At 38.3% G+C, this 19895-nt stretch overlaps 1 protein-coding gene across 2 annotated transcripts in view; it reads right to left on the minus strand.

Moving 5' to 3' along the window:
• maea (macrophage erythroblast attacher, E3 ubiquitin ligase) overlaps positions 1–19583 on the minus strand; it is a 44316-nt gene extending 24733 nt beyond the window's left edge. Inside the window, exons 1-3 of one of the 2 annotated variants that reach the window (XM_015344978.2) lie at positions 19452–19583; positions 14401–14583; positions 3830–4033 (exon numbers count right to left, since the gene is read on the minus strand). In XM_015344978.2, the coding sequence (XP_015200464.1) occupies positions 3830–4033; positions 14401–14583; positions 19452–19520 (456 nt within the window). In that variant the 5' untranslated portion in view covers positions 19521–19583. The remainder of the gene's footprint in view (positions 1–3829; positions 4034–14400; positions 14584–19451) is intronic. The other variant, XM_006629640.3, reaches the window with a different exon arrangement.
• Positions 19584–19895: the final 312 nt, after the last annotated feature.

Consider the following 19895-nt stretch of genomic DNA (forward strand, 5'->3'; position numbering starts at 1 on the left):
TCTGAATCAGTGACATAGTAAAACATGTTTAGAAGCAAATTCTATATTAAAAATGCCACATTAATGTAATTTTTCATGTACTGCTGATCAGTTGTGGACTCAGGGCACGTTTCCAACAGCATTCATATACTGAAAAAGAAATAATTGCCTTTCTTTTAATGTATTTTATTGCCTTTTCCCCACATTCTCATTTTTCAATTCGCAAGTGGTCGCACCAACTCTGTTCATTACAAAATACACTTTCATTTTGAAAATTATGAAGATTTTAAGCAAAGTCTTAATATCTGATAATTTCATTCTAGCATATTGGAGATTTCATACTAATGTTTGAGCCCACAATAGAAATAATTCAAGATAGTTATATTCTCGTGCGTTAATTAATAATACATTATAAAAAATACCATCAATATCAATCTGCACTTTGATTGCACATGGCTGAAGTGAAACACAGAACAGTCTTTCTAGATTGACTTTGATTTGCTATATAACATGTACTGCAGTTGAACTTTAGATGATTTCTCTTTGACAGAGGATAAATGAGTTCCCCAACATTTCCAATGAAACAGCCACACCCCAACACCAAGGTCATGTTACAAAATCCATTGCATCAGGACTAAATACTCTGCACCACTTTAGATTCATTCATTCCATTCTGTCTAAAAGTATTTGGAAATAAGTTTGTCAGAAGCATAGCTCAAATGGAACATTCACAGTCAAGTCACACTACCAACATTATAGGGAAGTGGTTGATGCCGATATACATATATTCCCCAAATCACCATAATGCAGCAGAATGTATGCTGTTAATCCTGGACTGAAGCAAAGCGTTCGTGAGCCATCACAACAGTAGCAAAGAAGCACTGTGATATCGAGAAATAAAAAGTTGTAGGAGTGCCCGAATAGGACACACACTTTTCCTGAAGTTGGGATTATGGCTCTTCAATGATTCAACACTTTATTATCAACCAAGTGCTGTGCAGGAGCAAACCCTCAGGTGATCCTATCTGGGATACTACATGTGGTTAAGATAAGATCACTTTATTGGCCATCTACAATTTTGCATTGGGAACTTGTCTTTTCACATATCCCAGCTTCCTCTCCATGAGACACACAGACAGGGAGAGAAGCTTGGGGTCAGAGTGCAGGGTCAGCCATTCATTCAGCACCCCTGGAGCAGCGGGGGGTTAAGGGCCTTGCGCAGGGGCCCAAAAGAGTAGGGTTCCTCTGTCAGCCGTGGGATTTGAACCAGCAACCTACCAGCCACAGATCCTTAGCCACAGAGCCACAGCTCCGCCTCCAACTGGTTCCCAGACTATAGCACAATTATAGTCTAGTGATGGTGGACTGATGAATCCTTAGGGTTTCTTTACCAAGTTACTTTAAGATGGCCTTGCCAGAGTTGACAAAAAAAGCAAATCGGACAAAGACTAGAAGGCATGACATGGAAATATTTTGTATTTAAATACTGAAGGTGGTACTAATGTTACAAAGGTGGTTGACCGTTTCCGAGAAGTATAACATTTAAGTTGACCATCTTTTTCTTACACGTTACAAAGTGAACATAGAAAAAGTAACCAGCCACCTGTTCTAGTGAAAAATATTAAATAAACACAGCCTCATTTTCAGTATAACTATGAATTCCATAATTCAAATCCAAACAGTCTAGTTGTTCACTGCTTTCACTGAAGGTATTTTTGGAATCATTTAGCCTTTTCAGCTGTCAGCTTCCCCAGTTTGGGGATGGCGGTACCTGCATGTATAGGGGAGGTGAGGAAGTGCTTCTTGATTCCAGATTAATTTGTTGAATCCAAGGTGAAAACCGACGTAGTCTACAAAGAGCGAGGGCAAAAAAAGCTTGGGTCTGTGTGATCGAGCCTCATGTATTCTAACAATTTCACATTGGGATGTTCCCAGAGTGTGTATTGCACCTCTTGTTATGAGAATTTGATAGTGAGCACACATCGATGAATGTGAAAAGGAAGACTTGATCTATTTCTTCAATATTTATTATATCAGTTTGCATCCCAATTACTAATAAAGAGTGAGAAATGCCACACGCATCCTGAAGCTTTTTGGTGTATATCCCCACAAGTCGGCTGGAGTAGAGCCATATGGAAATTAAATAGCTGAACAGAACTGATTCACTTTTCAGCATAATCACTATTCATAAAGTAATTAAAAGAAAAACTATAAAGAAACTTCAAACATTTTTAGGTTTTAGAAGTCAAACTACATTAAGTTGGCTTTTCCAGAGTTGACAAAAGGCAATTCACAACTAAATCATTAGGGAATCTGTGGCCAAATATTTAAAGGCAGAACTTTCCTAGGCTTAATATGAAGTTGTATGAAGCACTAAGAGCTCAGCTCACACCTCAACAAGCTACTGTATACAGATGCAGCCATTCAGAAAACTTCACAGTAACTTAGTCCATAAAAAGCTAGTTAAGTTGTACTTCTGTATTATTACACATTTCAAATTCAGTTTTTCACTGCCCAATGATCGATAAAAGGTATCTTCATTTAATCTGTTCTACTACTTCTTTAAATCCACAATCGAAATATAATGTAGCTCATATAGCTGGTAGTGGCAGCTGAAAATAAATAATGTAAACAGTATTTCATCTTCTTCATAAACATGTTCTGTATAAAATCCTTTAACTCAGGTCACTTGCTGTATTTATTTTGGAAGTTTTGATGTGCTCATTTTAACTACATTTCCCACAAACACTTGCCATTAATATCCTTGCAATGTAAAATGAAATGGTTGTAGTTTAATTGAAATGCTTGTAGTTTTTAATTTAGCATGTTTAAGCATACTGGTATTTCAATGTTGGAATTCTCACCTGCCACAGGTCAGGGATTGTATCCCAGCTGATGCACACATTCTGTTATAACAAACTTCTCCTTGGATATAATAAAGTCACTACATATAAACGATTTTTTATAATTTACAAATACCCTACTCATGGACATTTAAATTGAAGTGTCAGTTGTTACACAGTAAAGCAAAGTAATAAAACTTTAGACCCTATGGTAAATATAGTCATTATGAGGCTCTGTACATCTCAACCAAGAGACTCAGCCAATAATGGCTCCTTCTCTTTGTTGAGATGTACGATCCAGACATTCCAAGTTCAAGCCTTAATCACGTCACCAGCCAAGATAAACGGGGATTCCCCAAAGAATGGTGCACAACAGACTCAGCACTACCAGGGACAGGGTTGGGATTAGTTGGCCAGGGCTCCTGGCTACCAGCGAACAAGTACAACCTCCCAAGCCTCTGCAGTCAAGGTGACGGTCATGCCAGTAGGCGGCATTTTACCACTACACCAAATATCAGATGTGTTTGAAGATTTCAGCGTGCCATTTAAAACATAGGGTAACAAGTACAAAAAAAAAATCTTATATCAATGTGACCTATTCGGGTTTTTACCTTGAGATGTATTGGTTAAGTGTGTGCTAATCTCATGCGGTTTATAATAGCTTGCTAGCGGAAAAAAAATCTGCGACAAGCCACCATAGGAGGCCCTGGAGCAGTTGCAACGGTCCCTCTCCATTTTCCTTTAAAGGCATTTTGTGATTTTTAGGGATGCAAACCAATAGCCAAAGATAAATCACATTAATCGTTATCAGATCAAATGGCACAGTTTAAAATATCTAAATTGTGTCTAAATTGTTACCATTTATTCCTCAGCTTACTGGGTGCTCATCACTTATGCTGATGAATGAAAATCAAGTAAATCAAGCTTCTCCCAAAGTGCCAACCTAGCTAAATAAAAGTTATATAAATATGGCTGCTGGTTATAGCAGCAGATCTACAGCTACTGACCTCAATGCCACTCTGCCGGGCCAGCTTCACAGCAGTGTTGTAGTAACCACAGCGCAGCAGGTGCTCCACCATCATGCGATCCATGCGCTTCTTCTTCCAGATGTTCACTGCAGCCGGCTGGTCGCTGCTGTGTTCCTTCAGGTGCTCAATCCTGCGCTTGCACAGCTTTGCGCTCTCGTCTTCAGCTTGGATGGACTCGGCGGCCTGGTAGAGCAACAGAGAGACAGACCGCTGTGACGGACACCAAGCAAACGGATGCAGACCGTGTTGGATTTGGTCAGGGACTCAACGCACCGCCCAAGAAAAGCTCCTATGAATGGCATTTGAATTTGAATGGTTTGGTCATTTGGATGAATGGATTTCTTAGTTCATGTCAGAACAGGCCCCCTGTCTTGAGGATGGAGCCAAGTGTCACTTGACTGTCAGACTAACTAACTAATATTTGAGAGGTCAGCTCCATATTCTCTCTGTAGAATCAGGGCCAAAGCTTCTTAGTGAGGATATTTAATCCCATCTTCCTTGATTAGTGACACAATTCAACTTTAACAAAAAGATAAAAGAAAAGAGACCAATTATATTTCACCACTGTCAAGAGAAAAAGCATAAGGCTTCAACTACTCTCATACCTAGCAACAAAAAAAAAAAAGTACTACTTCATCAATACTTTACCTATAGCTACACTAATACTTACAAAGTCCAAAAAACAAGTGATAACCATCATTCAGTTTAAGGCAGCTGCCTGATTTTGTATACTTAAACCTATAAACCTCCGAGACTTAAATTAAATACTCATACCCCTAATTAAGGATAAAACTTCCCTTGCAAAGACTGTAAAGAGAACTCTGCTCGAAGGACACATTCAGAGACTCTGGTTTCTCCAAATCAGTACGTTAGCTTCAGCCTTGGGTGGAAAGGTAATTCTTCAGATTTTTAGCACACTATAAAAAACAATTATAGTTTTGGTGAACAAACCAGTTCAACGGAACAATTTTAATTTAAAAAACATTACCCAAAACCGATGCTGCTTAGATTTAACAATAAAGTCAGGAATACTGAATAACATTTTGTATATGTATTGATGTCATTACAGGGGGGAAAAAAAAACGAGTTAAGTCTGATTTACACATCAGCACCAAGATCCCAAATTGAAACCCATAAAAACATATGCATTTTAAATATTCCTAGGGACACTGTGTCACGCCTGCCTCTATATTTTACAAACATCAGTTCTACCACATTGAGTAATTTAATTTTAATAACTTCATTTAAAACGAGTATAATGTTGCACACTCAGTACCTTGAAAATTAGCAACTAAAGACTGTAGAATGCCATTTGCAATTTCTGCAGTGGCAAAAAGAAGCTTGCCATCTTTTCTATACATAACTTATCAAACCCCCATTCCATTCTCAAAACCTACAACCTGACCATGACAAACTAAACACCCCGAACCATCAGAATTCTTAGCACCAGGTGATCACCTGTACATATTCCAAATAATGTTCCAAATGCACAAAATTACTTCTAGAGGTATAAAAAAAGCTATTCTGGCATCCAGTCTACTTATATGCATGTCTGAAGCACAGTCTGAAATTTGAATGTGTTAACACTGTCATTGGTCCCACCAAAACACCATTCATAGTTTCCATGGAATCAGTTAACTTCATATTGAAGAATTGATGCTTCATGGGCAAACTAACAACTACAGTACATAAACCACAGAAGTGAGAAAATATCACGAGGAAATAATATTTTATCATTCATTTTTATAAGGCTCATATTCACAAAGAGACAACATAGGACACTGGAGGAGGGGGTTTAAATGAATAAACGTTTTGCAGATCAGATCAAGAGAGACATGACATGGATGCAAAATAACACAAAAGACTGGGAAATTGAACCTTCCTACAGAGATCTGGTAGCACTAATAAACAATGTGCTACACAGTCAGCAGCAGCGAAGTGGTAAATTGTCTTTGTGGAAAAACAGGTTTTCCCCCCAATACTGTAGTGTACGGACTTGTAAAAAAGCCTCTTTCATTGGTTATAAAGAGAGCCATTTTGAAAGACTACTTTCTGTTCAGCCAAAAAAAAAAAAAAAAGACTTCACAATTTCACATAATTCCTGTTGGCTCATCCTCAGTAATATGTTACTTCAAAATGAATTTCAGAATTCATAACCCTTTCTATTCCCTCTCCCTTCCACACAGGAATGAACAGAGTGCAACTGAGAAATCGTGATTTCTGAATGCAGAAGAACTTGCAGAAATAAAACTAAATACTTGAACTTTTTAGCTAACATGCATTCAATTAACAAATAATCAAGAGACTAACCTAAACTGAAGGTTTGTAGAGTGGGATCCTGGCCAAAGGAAGCAACAGTACAAGGTCTTGCTGCTTGAGCGAATACATTAAGGAGAGATTGTAGGCAGCTTGGCATTAGTGGGGAGATGTGGGATTTCTGCATAATTTCATTGCTCTGCAGCTGCAAAGACCTGATATATCCCTCAGGCCCCCCAACAGACTCAGCTGGATAAACTGGGAATTAATTAAAGGCAAAGTGCTGACCAGAGCTGCTCACTCAGGTTGCATTTTCAGATTAGAATAGCTGCGTTGCATTAGCATTTACACCAGATCACACTGCTCCCTATAAAAACTGGATTAATTAAGCTCTCAACAAAACGTAAGGGTACAGCATCAGGTAGTTTGTAATACAGAATGGCGATTAGATTGCAAATTAGCCCTTCCCTACAGTAAAAAAAAAAACAGGTAGAGTTGTGTAATAAAGGACAAGGAAGGCAGCTTTGTTCACATAAGTTTTGTCTGAAAGGCAACTGCATTACCGGGAATTTTAACAAAAAAAAAAGTTAAATGATGTGAACCTAACCTTTCGCACTCTTTAAAAGGAACAGAGTGGATCACCTATATGATCTTCATGTGTCATTTCCCACATATTGCACTTCCTTCCTCCTGTAATGTGTGCTCTTCATGATCCTGTTTCGGTTTAAAGCTCTACCACTCAGGTTAAGAATTACAAAACTCAGAGGTAACCGGAAATCTTACTCACTATGGGCTTAACGCAGAAAGTAAAAGGGTACAACTAGAAAGAAACAGCATCAAATGAATTTCATTTCACTAACAAACAGCAATGTTCCCAAGTCACAGCATTATAAAACATCAGCAATTGGCAAGAAATTATTTAATTCCTTGAATTTATAAGGTACATAAAACTCCTAAAAACCCTCAAGCACTTTGCATATACTGTAGAAGGAGACCATAACAGAGCAGCTCAAATAGAGAAGTAAGAAACTGCTTCACCAATCGAAAGTAACATTAGGTAGGTCACATTATGCAAAGCGAGAGTGATATTTAGGTACAAAACTGAAAATCTTAAATGTCGAAACACTAAGGACCTAGGTTTAACAAACCATACGAAGGACTGCACCTCCTTGAGGACACAGTTACCAGACTGGGCATTAGTCTTTAAAATTATAGTCCAGGGGAAAGACTGCCACCTAGTGGTCCACAGGCACCACCTACAGAAGCAACCTGGTTTCCCTTATAGGACTCCATCCCACTACTGACCAGGCTCAACCTTGCTTAGCTTCTTAGACCAAGGAGAGCAAAGTCAAAAAGTTCTTCCCTGCAGGACCTGACAGTACCCCAAAGGCTGTTTTGGTGCAGTTATAATACTGCCAAAGATAACACTCAAAATACAATGGAAAAAAACTCTAGCAACAGTACAATAATTAACTTTTAAAATCCTTCACTACTACTATGAGAGGTACAGTGTTGCAATAGTTAGCATTGCTGTCTCACAGTACTTGGGCCCTGGGTTCAGTTTCAGGCCTCCGGTGTAGCGTGCCACTCACCAGAAACACAATATTACAACTTGTTTAGGTGGCAGCTGTTCTATATAATAATAGTCTTACGCTTATATAGCACTTTTCTGGACACTCCACTCAAAGCGCTTTACAGGTAATGGGGACTCCCCTCCAACACCACCAATGTGCAGCCCCACCTGGATGATGCGACGGCAGCCATAGTGCGCCAGAACACTCACCACACATCAGCTATTAGTGGGGAGGAGAGCAGAGTCATGAAGCCAATTCATAGATGGGGATTATTAGGAGGCCATGATTGGTAAGGGCAAATGGGAAATTTGGCCAAGAAGCCGGGGTTACACCCCTACTCTTTTCGAGAAACGCCCTGGGATTTTTAACGACCACAGAGAGTCAAGACCTCGGTTTTACGTCTCATCCGAAGGACGGCGCCTGTTTACAGTATAGTGTCCTGTCATGATAAGTATGCATCTTCAACTACCTTAATGACAAAGCGAGTCATTTCACAAGTGAGGTGTTAAGGATTCTCATTTTTCCCCATACAGACCCCTTTCAAACCCTGAAGCAAGTTTACACAGTTAAAAACAAAACGGCAGTATCATCTCTCTCAAACGGCAGCTCAGTCATAAAAACTCAAAAGGTGAACAATGATTTTAATATTTAGAGCAACTTTGACCCAAACCAAAGGCAAAAGCAGCACAGGAAAAATGCCAAAAGCATGTTCATTAAAATGATCTGAGCTGAACATTTCTGTAGTGACTTTTCAATCTCTTCGCCTCCAGAGAAACAGCCCATTTCCTACATCTTCCTGCAATTCGTTTTTTTTTTTTAATCACATACATCTTTCTGTTAGACCTTGACTCAGAATAGACCTTGAAAAATCACACAAAATATAATATTTCTGTGTGGTAATTTAAATAAATTGCGTTGTCTCTCTCACTACCTGCCGCTTTAGAAAATGCGTCAACCTTATACACCACAATTCGAAAGGTACAAAAGGAGCAGCTGATTTAAATAATGAGTTCAGACTTGCAACAAAGTGAGACCAGCCAAGCAGAAGCAAATTGTTAAACATGGGTGTTCTTCATGCACAGCAAAAAAAAAAGATTTTAAAATTACACTAAGATAAAGGACGTTGAATGTAACCAGCCTCCTCTCCCTCACTGAACAAAGAGAGGAAATTCCTACTCCTTTTTCATTCCTGCCCAGGGGCCACATCAAATGAACCCAAACCTTGGGAACCATACATCCAAACCTCTGGTAAAAACAACCTGGGAGCTGGGGGTAAGTTACTAAAAAAAGGAACAGCTTGCAAAACAAATGCAGACTTACGGTCTTTAGTTAGATGTTTTGATTGCATGCAATTCTGTCAACCTGGTTTTCATTAACTAAAGGAAGAAAAAGTGTAACTGCTGCAGTTTCCCAGTGAAATTTGTAGCATAAGCTAGGGACCCGAGGCAAATCTATGGCATTGTTAGTGCTCTTTGTCTGCCTGCCTCATAGAAATGAATGCCATGCATGTAGAACTCATTACTAAACCACATTATTACTGCTGTCTGATCTGTATCCTAAGAGAACCAACTAATCAGCAAAGTCAAACTTGTCCTCAAGAATCTTTGGGTCACCTGGTTTTCATTCCATTTTAGTCCCTCAATTCCGCACTGGTGTGATCATCCCCTCAGCTGGACATGGCTTTGAACTAGCTTTGCTTTCTTTCAACCTGAAGTATCCATATTTATTCTGTTTAGAATGTATTCTGCTCAGTTATTTAGCCTATTAGTGCAATAATTAAATTAGTCTAAGTTTTAAATTGATTATGACATTTCACAGTTTACAGGTGGAACAAAATTGTAAAAAAAATAAATAAAGAGACATTAACATTTGACACCCCTGACCCGAGTAGAGAGCTGTAATAGGATTAGAAATTGCCAGATAGCCTCCCTCTGTCAGCAGCTTTCTCAGATAATGACAAGACCAGCTGTCCATGTTCATACTGAATCATCTGCGCCAAGTGACTATAACCATGGAATCTCCCATCTATTAATTTCTGTGCTTCCTAAAACTGCTGCAGGCATCTGGGAATCTATTCAGAGAATGAACACCTGTACAATATACTACACTATGGCCTGCCTAAACTACTTTATTGAAAGTAGCCTCTAATCTCTAAACAGAATTAAATTAGCCAAGGAAACAACTCAGTTTCCAGTGAGCTTTTGAGCTTCAGGATTAATAGGTATAATTAAGTAATTTCAGATCTGGTCAAAGATTAATTTATTCTGCTCAAATTCTTAATGAGTAAATTAAGACAAGGCCCATCCTGAATGTCCCAAGGTTACCTACTGCTGACCTGCACCAATATTCTAGTCAGCTCACTTTGCATATTGGACAGCTGTGAGCACTAATTTAGTCAGTGGACATATTTTCTTTGTTTATGGTTATAACACTGGATATGTAAATAATTAATGGATTAAATATTTCCCATTCATACACTGCACAGCAAAATGTTCTTGAATGATTCCGGGTTGCAACGTATAAAGTCTTATCTTAGAAGTAGCTATAGGAAATTAAAGATTTAAGAACAAACTGAGCAGTGAATTCAAAACAGAACTATTATGAGTTTTTCCATCATTAGAGTTAGCCAGGGCTTAAACAGCAAATAAGTCCAAAATCAAATAAAAATTCCCCAATCATCTGACTTAATAGGTCTATAAATTAATATAAGTGATTGTGGAAAAACTCATTACACAGGAATTGTGCACATAGTGAGCAGGATTGAACAAAACACAACTACCCTGCTCCTTAAAGAAGTAAAATGATTTAAAAGCACTGGTGCTAATGGACCAAATCTGTAGATGCTGATAGTCAAGCAAGCCTCTAACAGCCTAGTAGCACGCTAAAGTCACTTATGTTAATTGCATAAGTATTCACATCTATGAATTATATTTGGTGGAAGTACCTTTAGCACCAATTACAGCTACAAATCTTTTCTTCTCCACCAATTTTGCAGACCAGCATGCTGCAATTTGTGCCCATTCTTCTTGGGAGATTTTCTCAAGCACTCTCACGTTGCTTGGGGAAATTGCTTATGGATAGCACTTTTCCCCAAAAAATTCTCAATTGGATTCCAGTCAGCATCTCATTGGGTCACTCAATGATATCCACTGCCTTTGACCAGGTTCTGTGGATCATTATTTTACTGAAAAGTATATTGTTGCCCCAGTTTTAATTCTTTAGCAGACTTAAACAGGTTTACCTCTAGCATTCACTTGTACTTTGATCCATTTATTTTTCCTTCAGTCCTAACAAGCTTTCCAGACCCTGTTGAGGAGACCTACAGTCATGTGAAAACAATTCAATGGTTTTACATATCAGGGCATAAATAATTGTTTGGTCCTCTCCAACTTCTATAATTAGACAAACCTAGCCTTAGATAACAGACAACACAACAGATTTCACTATGTCATTATTTATTCAACAAAAAAAAGTAAGTCAAAATGCAGAAACCATGTAGGAAAAATTAAGCACACCCTTACTGCTTCCATAGGAATTAAGAAAATAATTAGCAGCCAGGTGCTGCTAATCAAATGCCATTGATAAGTTGATCATCGGGAATCTCTATAAAAGCAGAACGTTTGGCAGTTTGGTGGTCTGGAGCATTCAGGTGTGTGTTAACACCGTGCCAAGGAGAAAAGACATCAGTAGTGACATCAGAGAAGCAATTGTGGCTGCTCATCAATCTGGGAAGGGTTATAAGGGCATTTCCAAACAATTTGAAATGCATCATTCTACAGTGAAAAGGATTATTTACAAATGGAGAACATTCAAGACAGTTGCCAATCTTCCCAGGAGTGGGCATCCCAGCAAGTTCACCCCAAGGTCAGACCGTATAATGCTCAGAGAAAATTGCAAAGAATCCAAGAGCTACATCTAGGGATCTCCAGGCCTCGGTTAACATGTTAAATGTTAAAGTTCACGACAGTTTGATCAGAAAAAGACTGAACAAGCATGGCTTTCATGGAAGGGTAGCCAGGAGAAAGCCCCTTCTCTCCAAAAACCTAAGCTGTTCATGGCTGAACAGCTTAGGTTTGCAAAGCTGCATCTGAACAACCCACAAGATTTCTGGAACAATGTCCTTTGGACAGACAAGACCAAAGTGGAGATGTCTGGTCATTATGCACAACGTCATGTTTGGTGAAAAACCAAACACAGCGTATCACCACAAACACCTCATACCAACCGTCAAGCACGATGGTGGAGGGGTGATGATTTGGGCTTGTTTTGTAGCTACAGGACCTGGGCACCTTGCAGTCATCGAGTTGACCATGAACTCCTCTTTATACCAAAGTATTCTAGAGACAAATGTGAGGCCATGTGTCCGACAGCTAAAGCTTGGCCAAAATTGGGTCATGCAACAGGACAATGAGCCCAGGCACACCAGGAAATCTACAACTGAATGGCTGAAAGAAAAAAAATCAAGGTGTTGGAATGGCCAAGTCAAAGTCCAGACCTCAACCCCATTGAGATTCTGTGGCAGCTGAGCTGTGCATAAACAAATGTCCTCAAACATCAATGAACTGAAGCAATGTTGTAAAGGAGAGTGGGCCAAAACTCATCCAAAACGACATGAGAGACTGATAAACTTGTACTGAAAACGATTACTTCAAGTTATTGCTGCTAAAGGTGGTTCTACAAGCTACTGAATCATGAGGTGTACAGACTTTTTCACACATGGCTTCTGCATGTTGGGTTATTTTCGCAAATAATGACATAGTGGAATCTGTAGCGTTGTTTGTCACCCAAGGTTAGAATTACCTAATTTTAGGACCTGGTAAGGACCAGAAGATTTTTTATGTCCCGATATATAAAACCACAGAATTGAAAGAGAGTGTACTTTGTTTTTCACATGACTGTATATACATAGCATGATGCTGCCATCACACTGGTGTTGATTTTGTGAAATATTTTAACACGTGGACATCTCAGCCCTTTTCAACAACTGAACTATGTAGCTCTTTCAGACACAGTTGGTCTCAGAGCGGCATCCTCAGTTTCTACATGCCCAGCTGTTCTGTTCAGAGGGACACAGTGACAAAGGAACTAGGCAGTGTCTGTGTATTAGAATACACACTCTACTTCTTAATTGTCACCTTCACATTGCTAAGTAGGATATTCATTCTCTTTTGCCAATTTTTATCATCTTCTTCTAATGCGTCTTCCTTTAATATCATTTTGAAATTTCCCGGTTCTTCATAGAATTTTTGCTTGAGATTCACTACTTATTTGAAGGACATTACGAATATAAGTGTATTTATTCCGAAATCAAGTGAACCTCTATTGCACACTGATAGAGGCCAATCCCCTTTGTGGTTCATTAAAGTAAGTTTAAATCCTAAATTAAATTAGGTTTACATTAGGAAGACTTTTCCACCTTTGTATAAATTATGATCAGGTTACTTATTTCATATTTCACATCACATCGTTGTGTATTTTGCTTTGAATGTGTTGTGTAGGTTGTGTAAACTTCAAAGAGTAATGACTGCAAATTTTAAAGAAACAAAATGTGAAAGTTTTGCAAGAGTCAGAATTCGTTTACAAGGACACTGTAAAACAGACATAGCCATTAATAGACAATGTTTTGCCCCTATTAGTCTATTAAATTAAGGTGTTACTCCAATCCATTTGAGATTAATCTCATACATCCCCATTTTGTTTTGCTATACAACTGAAATACAGCGTTTGAGTAACTGGTTTGGACCATGAATATTAACCACCGTTACCTAAAGAACACTCCAATATATTTTTTCAACTGTGTACCGGAGAACACAAATTCCTGTTACATTTGGCAGTCCTTAAAATAACTATATTGACTCATTTTCAAACTTAACATTTTATAACTCAGAGAACAAACTATGTAACTTTTTGAAAGTCCTCTCACATGCCTTTGTACAGTAAAAGCCTGCCCATATTCTGAAATGCTAAACTCCACATCTGACGTTAGTGACTACCTTGTGTTTCTTAGAATGTAAAACAGTTGTCAGATACATGTCTGGGTTTCAGCTGCTTTAGGTGAAGACCTAAATCTTTTATGCCAGTGAGCTTTACATGCAATTGACTTCCACGTGTTTGTTCAAGGTTTTAAAGAAGAAAATTCAATTAAGAAAGTCTGCAAACCTGCAACAGATTTGCACAGACTAAGCAGTTGTGAACAAAACAATTTGTAAAATTTAAAATAACAGCTGAATATTTTTAGCCCACAGAATTCCAATGCCCACCTCAATTACTTTTTCCCATATTCTATTTTTTTGGGTGGTGTAGATTTCCTGTTTGTTACAGTACAGTTGGTCACCTCACCTCTGAATGGAACAACCTTTTTTTATACTGTATTTTATTTTACACAGCTAATGCAGAAGGACAAGCATACTGTACATGACTTAACTATTTCAAGCAAACAATTTTGTGGTTCTATGAGTGACCTTAACGTCCCGTAATATAAAAAAAATATATATATATTAACGTAATACAAAGTTGCAGTTGCAGTGTTCAACCGACATTAAATAAAAACTGCAGAGTAGGGTGGTCTCCTATATAATTCTGCCTTAAGTGTAATGGAACTTTGGCAACTCAGACTTGCACATTTTCTGTAGGTAACCCAGTAGACAAGAACAGAGGTGTTAATATCTCCATGACCAGCATTTCCAAATGCACTTTTCGGCATCTTTCTCTGCTACTTACCTTTCTTTTCAGAGCACTCAGTTTCTCTACAACTCCGTCCAGCAGAGATACCACAGAATCTACCGCAGGACAGTTGCTCAAGGTCTTCTCCAGTTCTGCCACAACCATGGTGACGTGGCTCGTCTCACGATCAATATTCTTCTGCGCTGCCCGGAAACGCTTGTTCAATGTTTCATATGGTACCTGCCGAAATAAAAAAAATGAACTGTGACATTCAAATGAGGAAGGGTAACCAGTTCTCATGTAATACTATCATACTGCAGTAGAGGAAAGTGCTTGCAAATCTGAACAAAAGGCTCTATCTTGACCACCGAAAGCATGGTAACAAAATTACAGCATGCAAGAACACTGAACCTAGGTTAATGTCACACAAAGAAAGTAAAAACAAATTCCTTATCAATGAGTGAGGTTAATGCCACAAAATGCAGTCATTTCGCCATTTGACGCCCACATGTTCTTGAACTGCCTTTACTTCCTTATCGCCCCCGAGAAGGCGAACCAGAAGAGGAAATGTAAGCTACTGAAATCATGACTTCTGTTCTCAATACAAGTATAGTTTCTAAAGTCAGTATTTTCAAAAGTTCCTTTTGTATGGTCTCCGCCTAGCTAGCTTTTGAAGTACAAGCCATTCCTTAAAAGTGCAACTCCAAACTAAAGACAGATGAAAGCTCTTCACAGCACCACCACAAACAAAAGAAAATGTGAAAGACAGACTCTGACGGAGATGATCAGACGCAGACAGAAGTAATAGGAAGGATTATGCAATAACTAAATACACAGTAGTTTATGACCAATTCTAGCCTACACTAATGTCAAGGGTAGATGACCCATTACTGTCTTTATTTTACAAAGTGCTATTAATATCAGAATCAGAAAAGGAAATTCGAAGTAAACCACACTATAGTAATACAGAAGGTGAACAAAGATTTCACTCTGGGGGGGACCTAAATGCAAATCAAAGTGCAGTACTGAAAAAGAACAAAAAACCCTGAGCAGGAATGCAAGCCAGCTGCTGTTCACCACAAAGAGATCAGAGCATAAGGATCTCAGATTATGATGAGATCCAGAAAGCATGTAATGATGTCATTTCAGTAACATCAGTTACAAGCCAAAACAGCTGTGTCTTTATACCAGAAACTCAAAAACAAAGTGTGTCAGGACTACCCAGGCCTGGGTGCTACAGCCCAGTATTCACCTGCTTTTCAAACACAGGTATTTGAGGCTTACAGGATCATTACATGCAGACAACCAATTTGTAAATGTGTTATCACAGTTAAAACTGCTAAAACATGAAAATGTAAAAACAAACAAAAGGAGGCCACAGTTTTCAAATGCCAAAAGTCAGGGGGTGGGTGGGGCATGAACTGATATTATGGTACCGTCACAGTTTGATTTTTTGTTATGTGCTCTGTGATAATTTACAGACACTATAAGCAAAAAAAATAAATAAGCCAAACTATCATACCTTGGGCAATATTTGAGATTAACATTAACAGAAATAAAACTTAGGGTATTTAAATTGTAAATAACCACTTGCTTAAATTATTGCAAAGAAATTTACAGACATCACCTGCAAACCATTTTTGAATATCATTGTTAAACATGTTGTAACGATGGCAGCATTGTTGTTAATTTACAAAGTTCCAATAAAGGTATACATATCCAAGATCTACTGACCCACCAGTATATTACCAGATTAATGGAGATTAGAAAACACGGAAAAACAAAAACAATATGCTCTGGTGCATGCACAGATAAGGTAAAACAAGCATGTCAAAATGTGTTTTAATTCTAATTCTCAAGAACAATTATGTTTACTAGTACACAAAGCAGCACTCTGCAAAAAGAGTTTGTTCTTTTAGGTAGGAAATCCAATCTATGAATTATAAGCATTACTCTCATTATAATTAAGAAAGATGCACATGGAGGGTGAATAGTAAACTAAAGAACTAATGTGTTTTCAACACAGTTGACAGCAGTATTATTCATAATAAAATATCTTGCAATAATGCATTTAAAATGCTCAAGTAGAAAAGCGCTTTTTGTTTGCTAATTTCAAGATGAATTGTTAAATTTAGTACAAATGACATTCTTGCACTATGAAGTATGTCTTTTTCATTAATTAGTCTTTTAAAAAGCTGTTCATTTTAACAAGAAAAGCAAAACACTCCTTTCTGTCTCAGCCAAAAATTTTTTTCAACCCAAAGTTCTTCAAAACTCTTCAACAGCAGCTTTCAAATAACGCAAGAACTGGCGAGAAAAACTGTTTTTCTGCGACATTTAAACAATCCAATAATGCCACCGCGTTCATTACAATGACTTTCAGTCACCAAAAGGCAGGCAAACTATAGTCATAGAAACGCCGATGACAAATTGTCCAAACAGCAATTGAAATTCCTCTGTAAAAAGCAAGAAATAGTTTTGGTCCGGAAAAAACCCCCCACAAAAGTACCTCTTTTCCATAAACCACAGAACTTGAACAGATGCCTAATTTGCCCCTCCCCCTACACACTCCATTTTATGCCTTTACACAACATGACTTGGCAGCTATATTTGGGTGAATATACAAAATCTTTGAATGCTTCTGCATCTCAGGCTGGTCTAATTTTGTCTAGGCTCAGAGGAAATCACCTAACATGTCAATAAAAAACAATGCAGGCCGCACAGGATTGTCTCCTTAGCTCCACCCATTTTTCCTTTTGTTGTTCTTTGCCCCCTTTGCCTCATTTACTCCTGCTCCCTCCTTCTCCTCATGCCCCTGGAGAAGCCTCCACATGGAAGCTTTGTGTCTTCTCATCTCTTTCACCTTTCGGCATGGCACAAACCTCCACTTGTTCCTCTGCAGCTCGCATGTTGACTCAGGCCCCTTTATCATAAGATAACTATTTAACACATGGCTGTATAATTAATAACCCATCCATCTTCTAATCGTCTTACGCAATACAGGGTCACAGGCGAGCTGGAGCCTATCCCAACAAGCAAAGGGTATAAGGCAGGACACACCCTGGACAACACGCCAGTCCATCACAGGGCAGACACACAAACCTGCACCAGGGGCAATTTGTCCAGAAGCCAATTAACCTACCAGTATGTTTTTGTCTTTTGGCTAACATCAAGTGTAGTATGTTTTCAACTGTGGGAGGAAACTGGAGCATCTGGAAGCACACAAAAGCAAGTAGAACATACAACCCCCATGCAGACGGCACCCCTGGAATTGAATCCACAGCCCCAGGGCTGCCAGGCAAATTTATGACACCCCAAATTAATAATGAATATTTAATTATATATACACAGGTATAGAATTTGACTTGAACAAGTTAAAAAAGCTGGCAACCACAACTTTCTCCATTTACGTGTTAACTTCACCAGAGCTGCATAATATGTAAATTGAAGAGTGAATGTACTGTAACCTGTATGCCAGTTAATTCATGTTGTTTGGAGTAGCTTTCTTTGTAAAACGTAGCCATCTTCTAATGAATTCTAAATGTGCCAGTTTCAAACACCCATGCCACATGCTTCCCTGAGTTTATTTTAGGTAGTCTAAAGTCTGGTGGAAGAATCATGTTTTGGGTAAGTAGGTGTTTTATCAGCAGTGGTAATTTCTGTCAGGAGCAAATGGTTTCTACTACACAGACAAACATGTTGACCAATACTTTAATACATCTTTCCACATCTAAATGAATTTATGTCCCAATAAGATCCTCACTCTGTCATGTGTTAAGTGTTAGCAGGGGGATGTTTTTCAAAAAAACAGAATGCCCTTTCCATTTGGTTACCAGTTAGATTTAAGCCATCCAACTACCTACAGTGCTCAAATTCTGAAATGTGAAAAAGGTAAGAGTTCTCAAAAGGTGAAATACAAACAAAATAGATGCAGGATGAAACTGTGAAAAATTATGCAAGAGGTCTGAATAGTTAAAAGGATCGTGTTTGTACCCTGATGATTATATGCAAGAATTCAAGCAGATGGAATTAATGCCAAACATTTTTTTTTACACCTGCTATTAAACTGACATCTCGTAGAATAGTTTCCATCAAAGTAAAATACACACTCATAAGTCTTAACCTCTAAATTATGAAAGCATTTTAAAAATGAGATGCTGCACAAAGTACAAAATGAAGACATACACCTAACCACACAAGTGCAATTATGTGGAATTTTTCGTTTTAAAAAAAATAAACGATGAAAATGTTTATGTTGTCAATGTGGAGGTCAATATGGTACAAACAGGTTTTTGGCAAAAGCGCTGAAATAGCAGACAGCGACGAAATGCAGTGTTGTTATGGGGAATAAAAAGTTGATTATTGTCAGGGACAAAAAAAAATAGTCTACCCCACCAGCTTCTCCAAGTTGCAGCCTATGGCGGCGCTATAACTTCTATATAGCAACCCTTAGTTATTTCAAACCGAAAAGATTAATAATAAGGCCTGTGTAAAATGTTCCTTCTATATTCAGTGGATATCATTCGTATTTAATGTTACAAAAATATAAATGAGTAATTAGGAGCTTATTTAAATGTTTTCCACTGACGCCAACCCGATGACAGAATTATGACCGAAGTTCTCCAGCTGGAGAAAAGTAAAAACTGGAAAATAGTAAGTTTTTGACAAACCATCCAGATGTCAGAATTCCGCATTAATATAAAGAATCGTTTTAACAATCTGTCAGCCCGATTCATCAAACACAAATACAGCAAAAAAAAGTGCCCCTACCTCGAGTTCTAGTCTGGGCTCGTATCGCAGACTTGTTAGGGTGATCAATTTAAGTGACCCAAAAAACAACGATAAACGCATCTGCCCTGTGTGTTCACGGAGAAACTACAAAAACACCGATTTACACATAGAACAGCATCAAGACATCATTTCATCGCTAAACTGTAATCGGGAGATCCAGTCGCTTTCTCGACACCGTTGTTGTGTTTTCTTTCAAAATGAAGGAGCATTTATCGACTATTAGATGCACATGCACAGACCTGTCACCCACAATCTTAACGAATACGTTCTGCAATTATATCTGTCCTGCTTGTCAAATTTGGAGATAATTATCACACCTTTAAAGTTGGATATTCTTGAACCTTCAATGCCATGGAGAGTTGAGCAGCTGATTCCTGCACCGCCATCTTCGATTGGGGAAAAAAATCCACATAACTGAGGACCTACAAAACACTGCACTGCATCATGGGTTAACTAGCCTCTCCAGATGCGATAAATACTTTTTCCACGCAAAACAAAATGTGTTGCTATGCTTATTTTTGGTATTAAAGATTTTATTAATCACGATATATGTTACAAAAACCATAAACCATAAGGAAAGTGTAAAATATATAGCTTACTGTAAACTCTGTAACGCCTTTTTAAATTGACAGTAGCATCCACCAATTAGCTTCATCTCTGTTTCTACTTTTTTCTCATGTCTTTTTAACCTGTGAAAGCCTACCGCTACAGGGGATGGGCCTGTAATTTAATGTTATTGGCATGTGTCAGAGCCAAACAAA

This window comes from Lepisosteus oculatus, chromosome 1 (genome assembly GCF_040954835.1).
Source record: "Lepisosteus oculatus isolate fLepOcu1 chromosome 1, fLepOcu1.hap2, whole genome shotgun sequence".
Classification (NCBI taxonomy): Eukaryota; Metazoa; Chordata; class Actinopteri; order Semionotiformes; family Lepisosteidae; genus Lepisosteus; species Lepisosteus oculatus.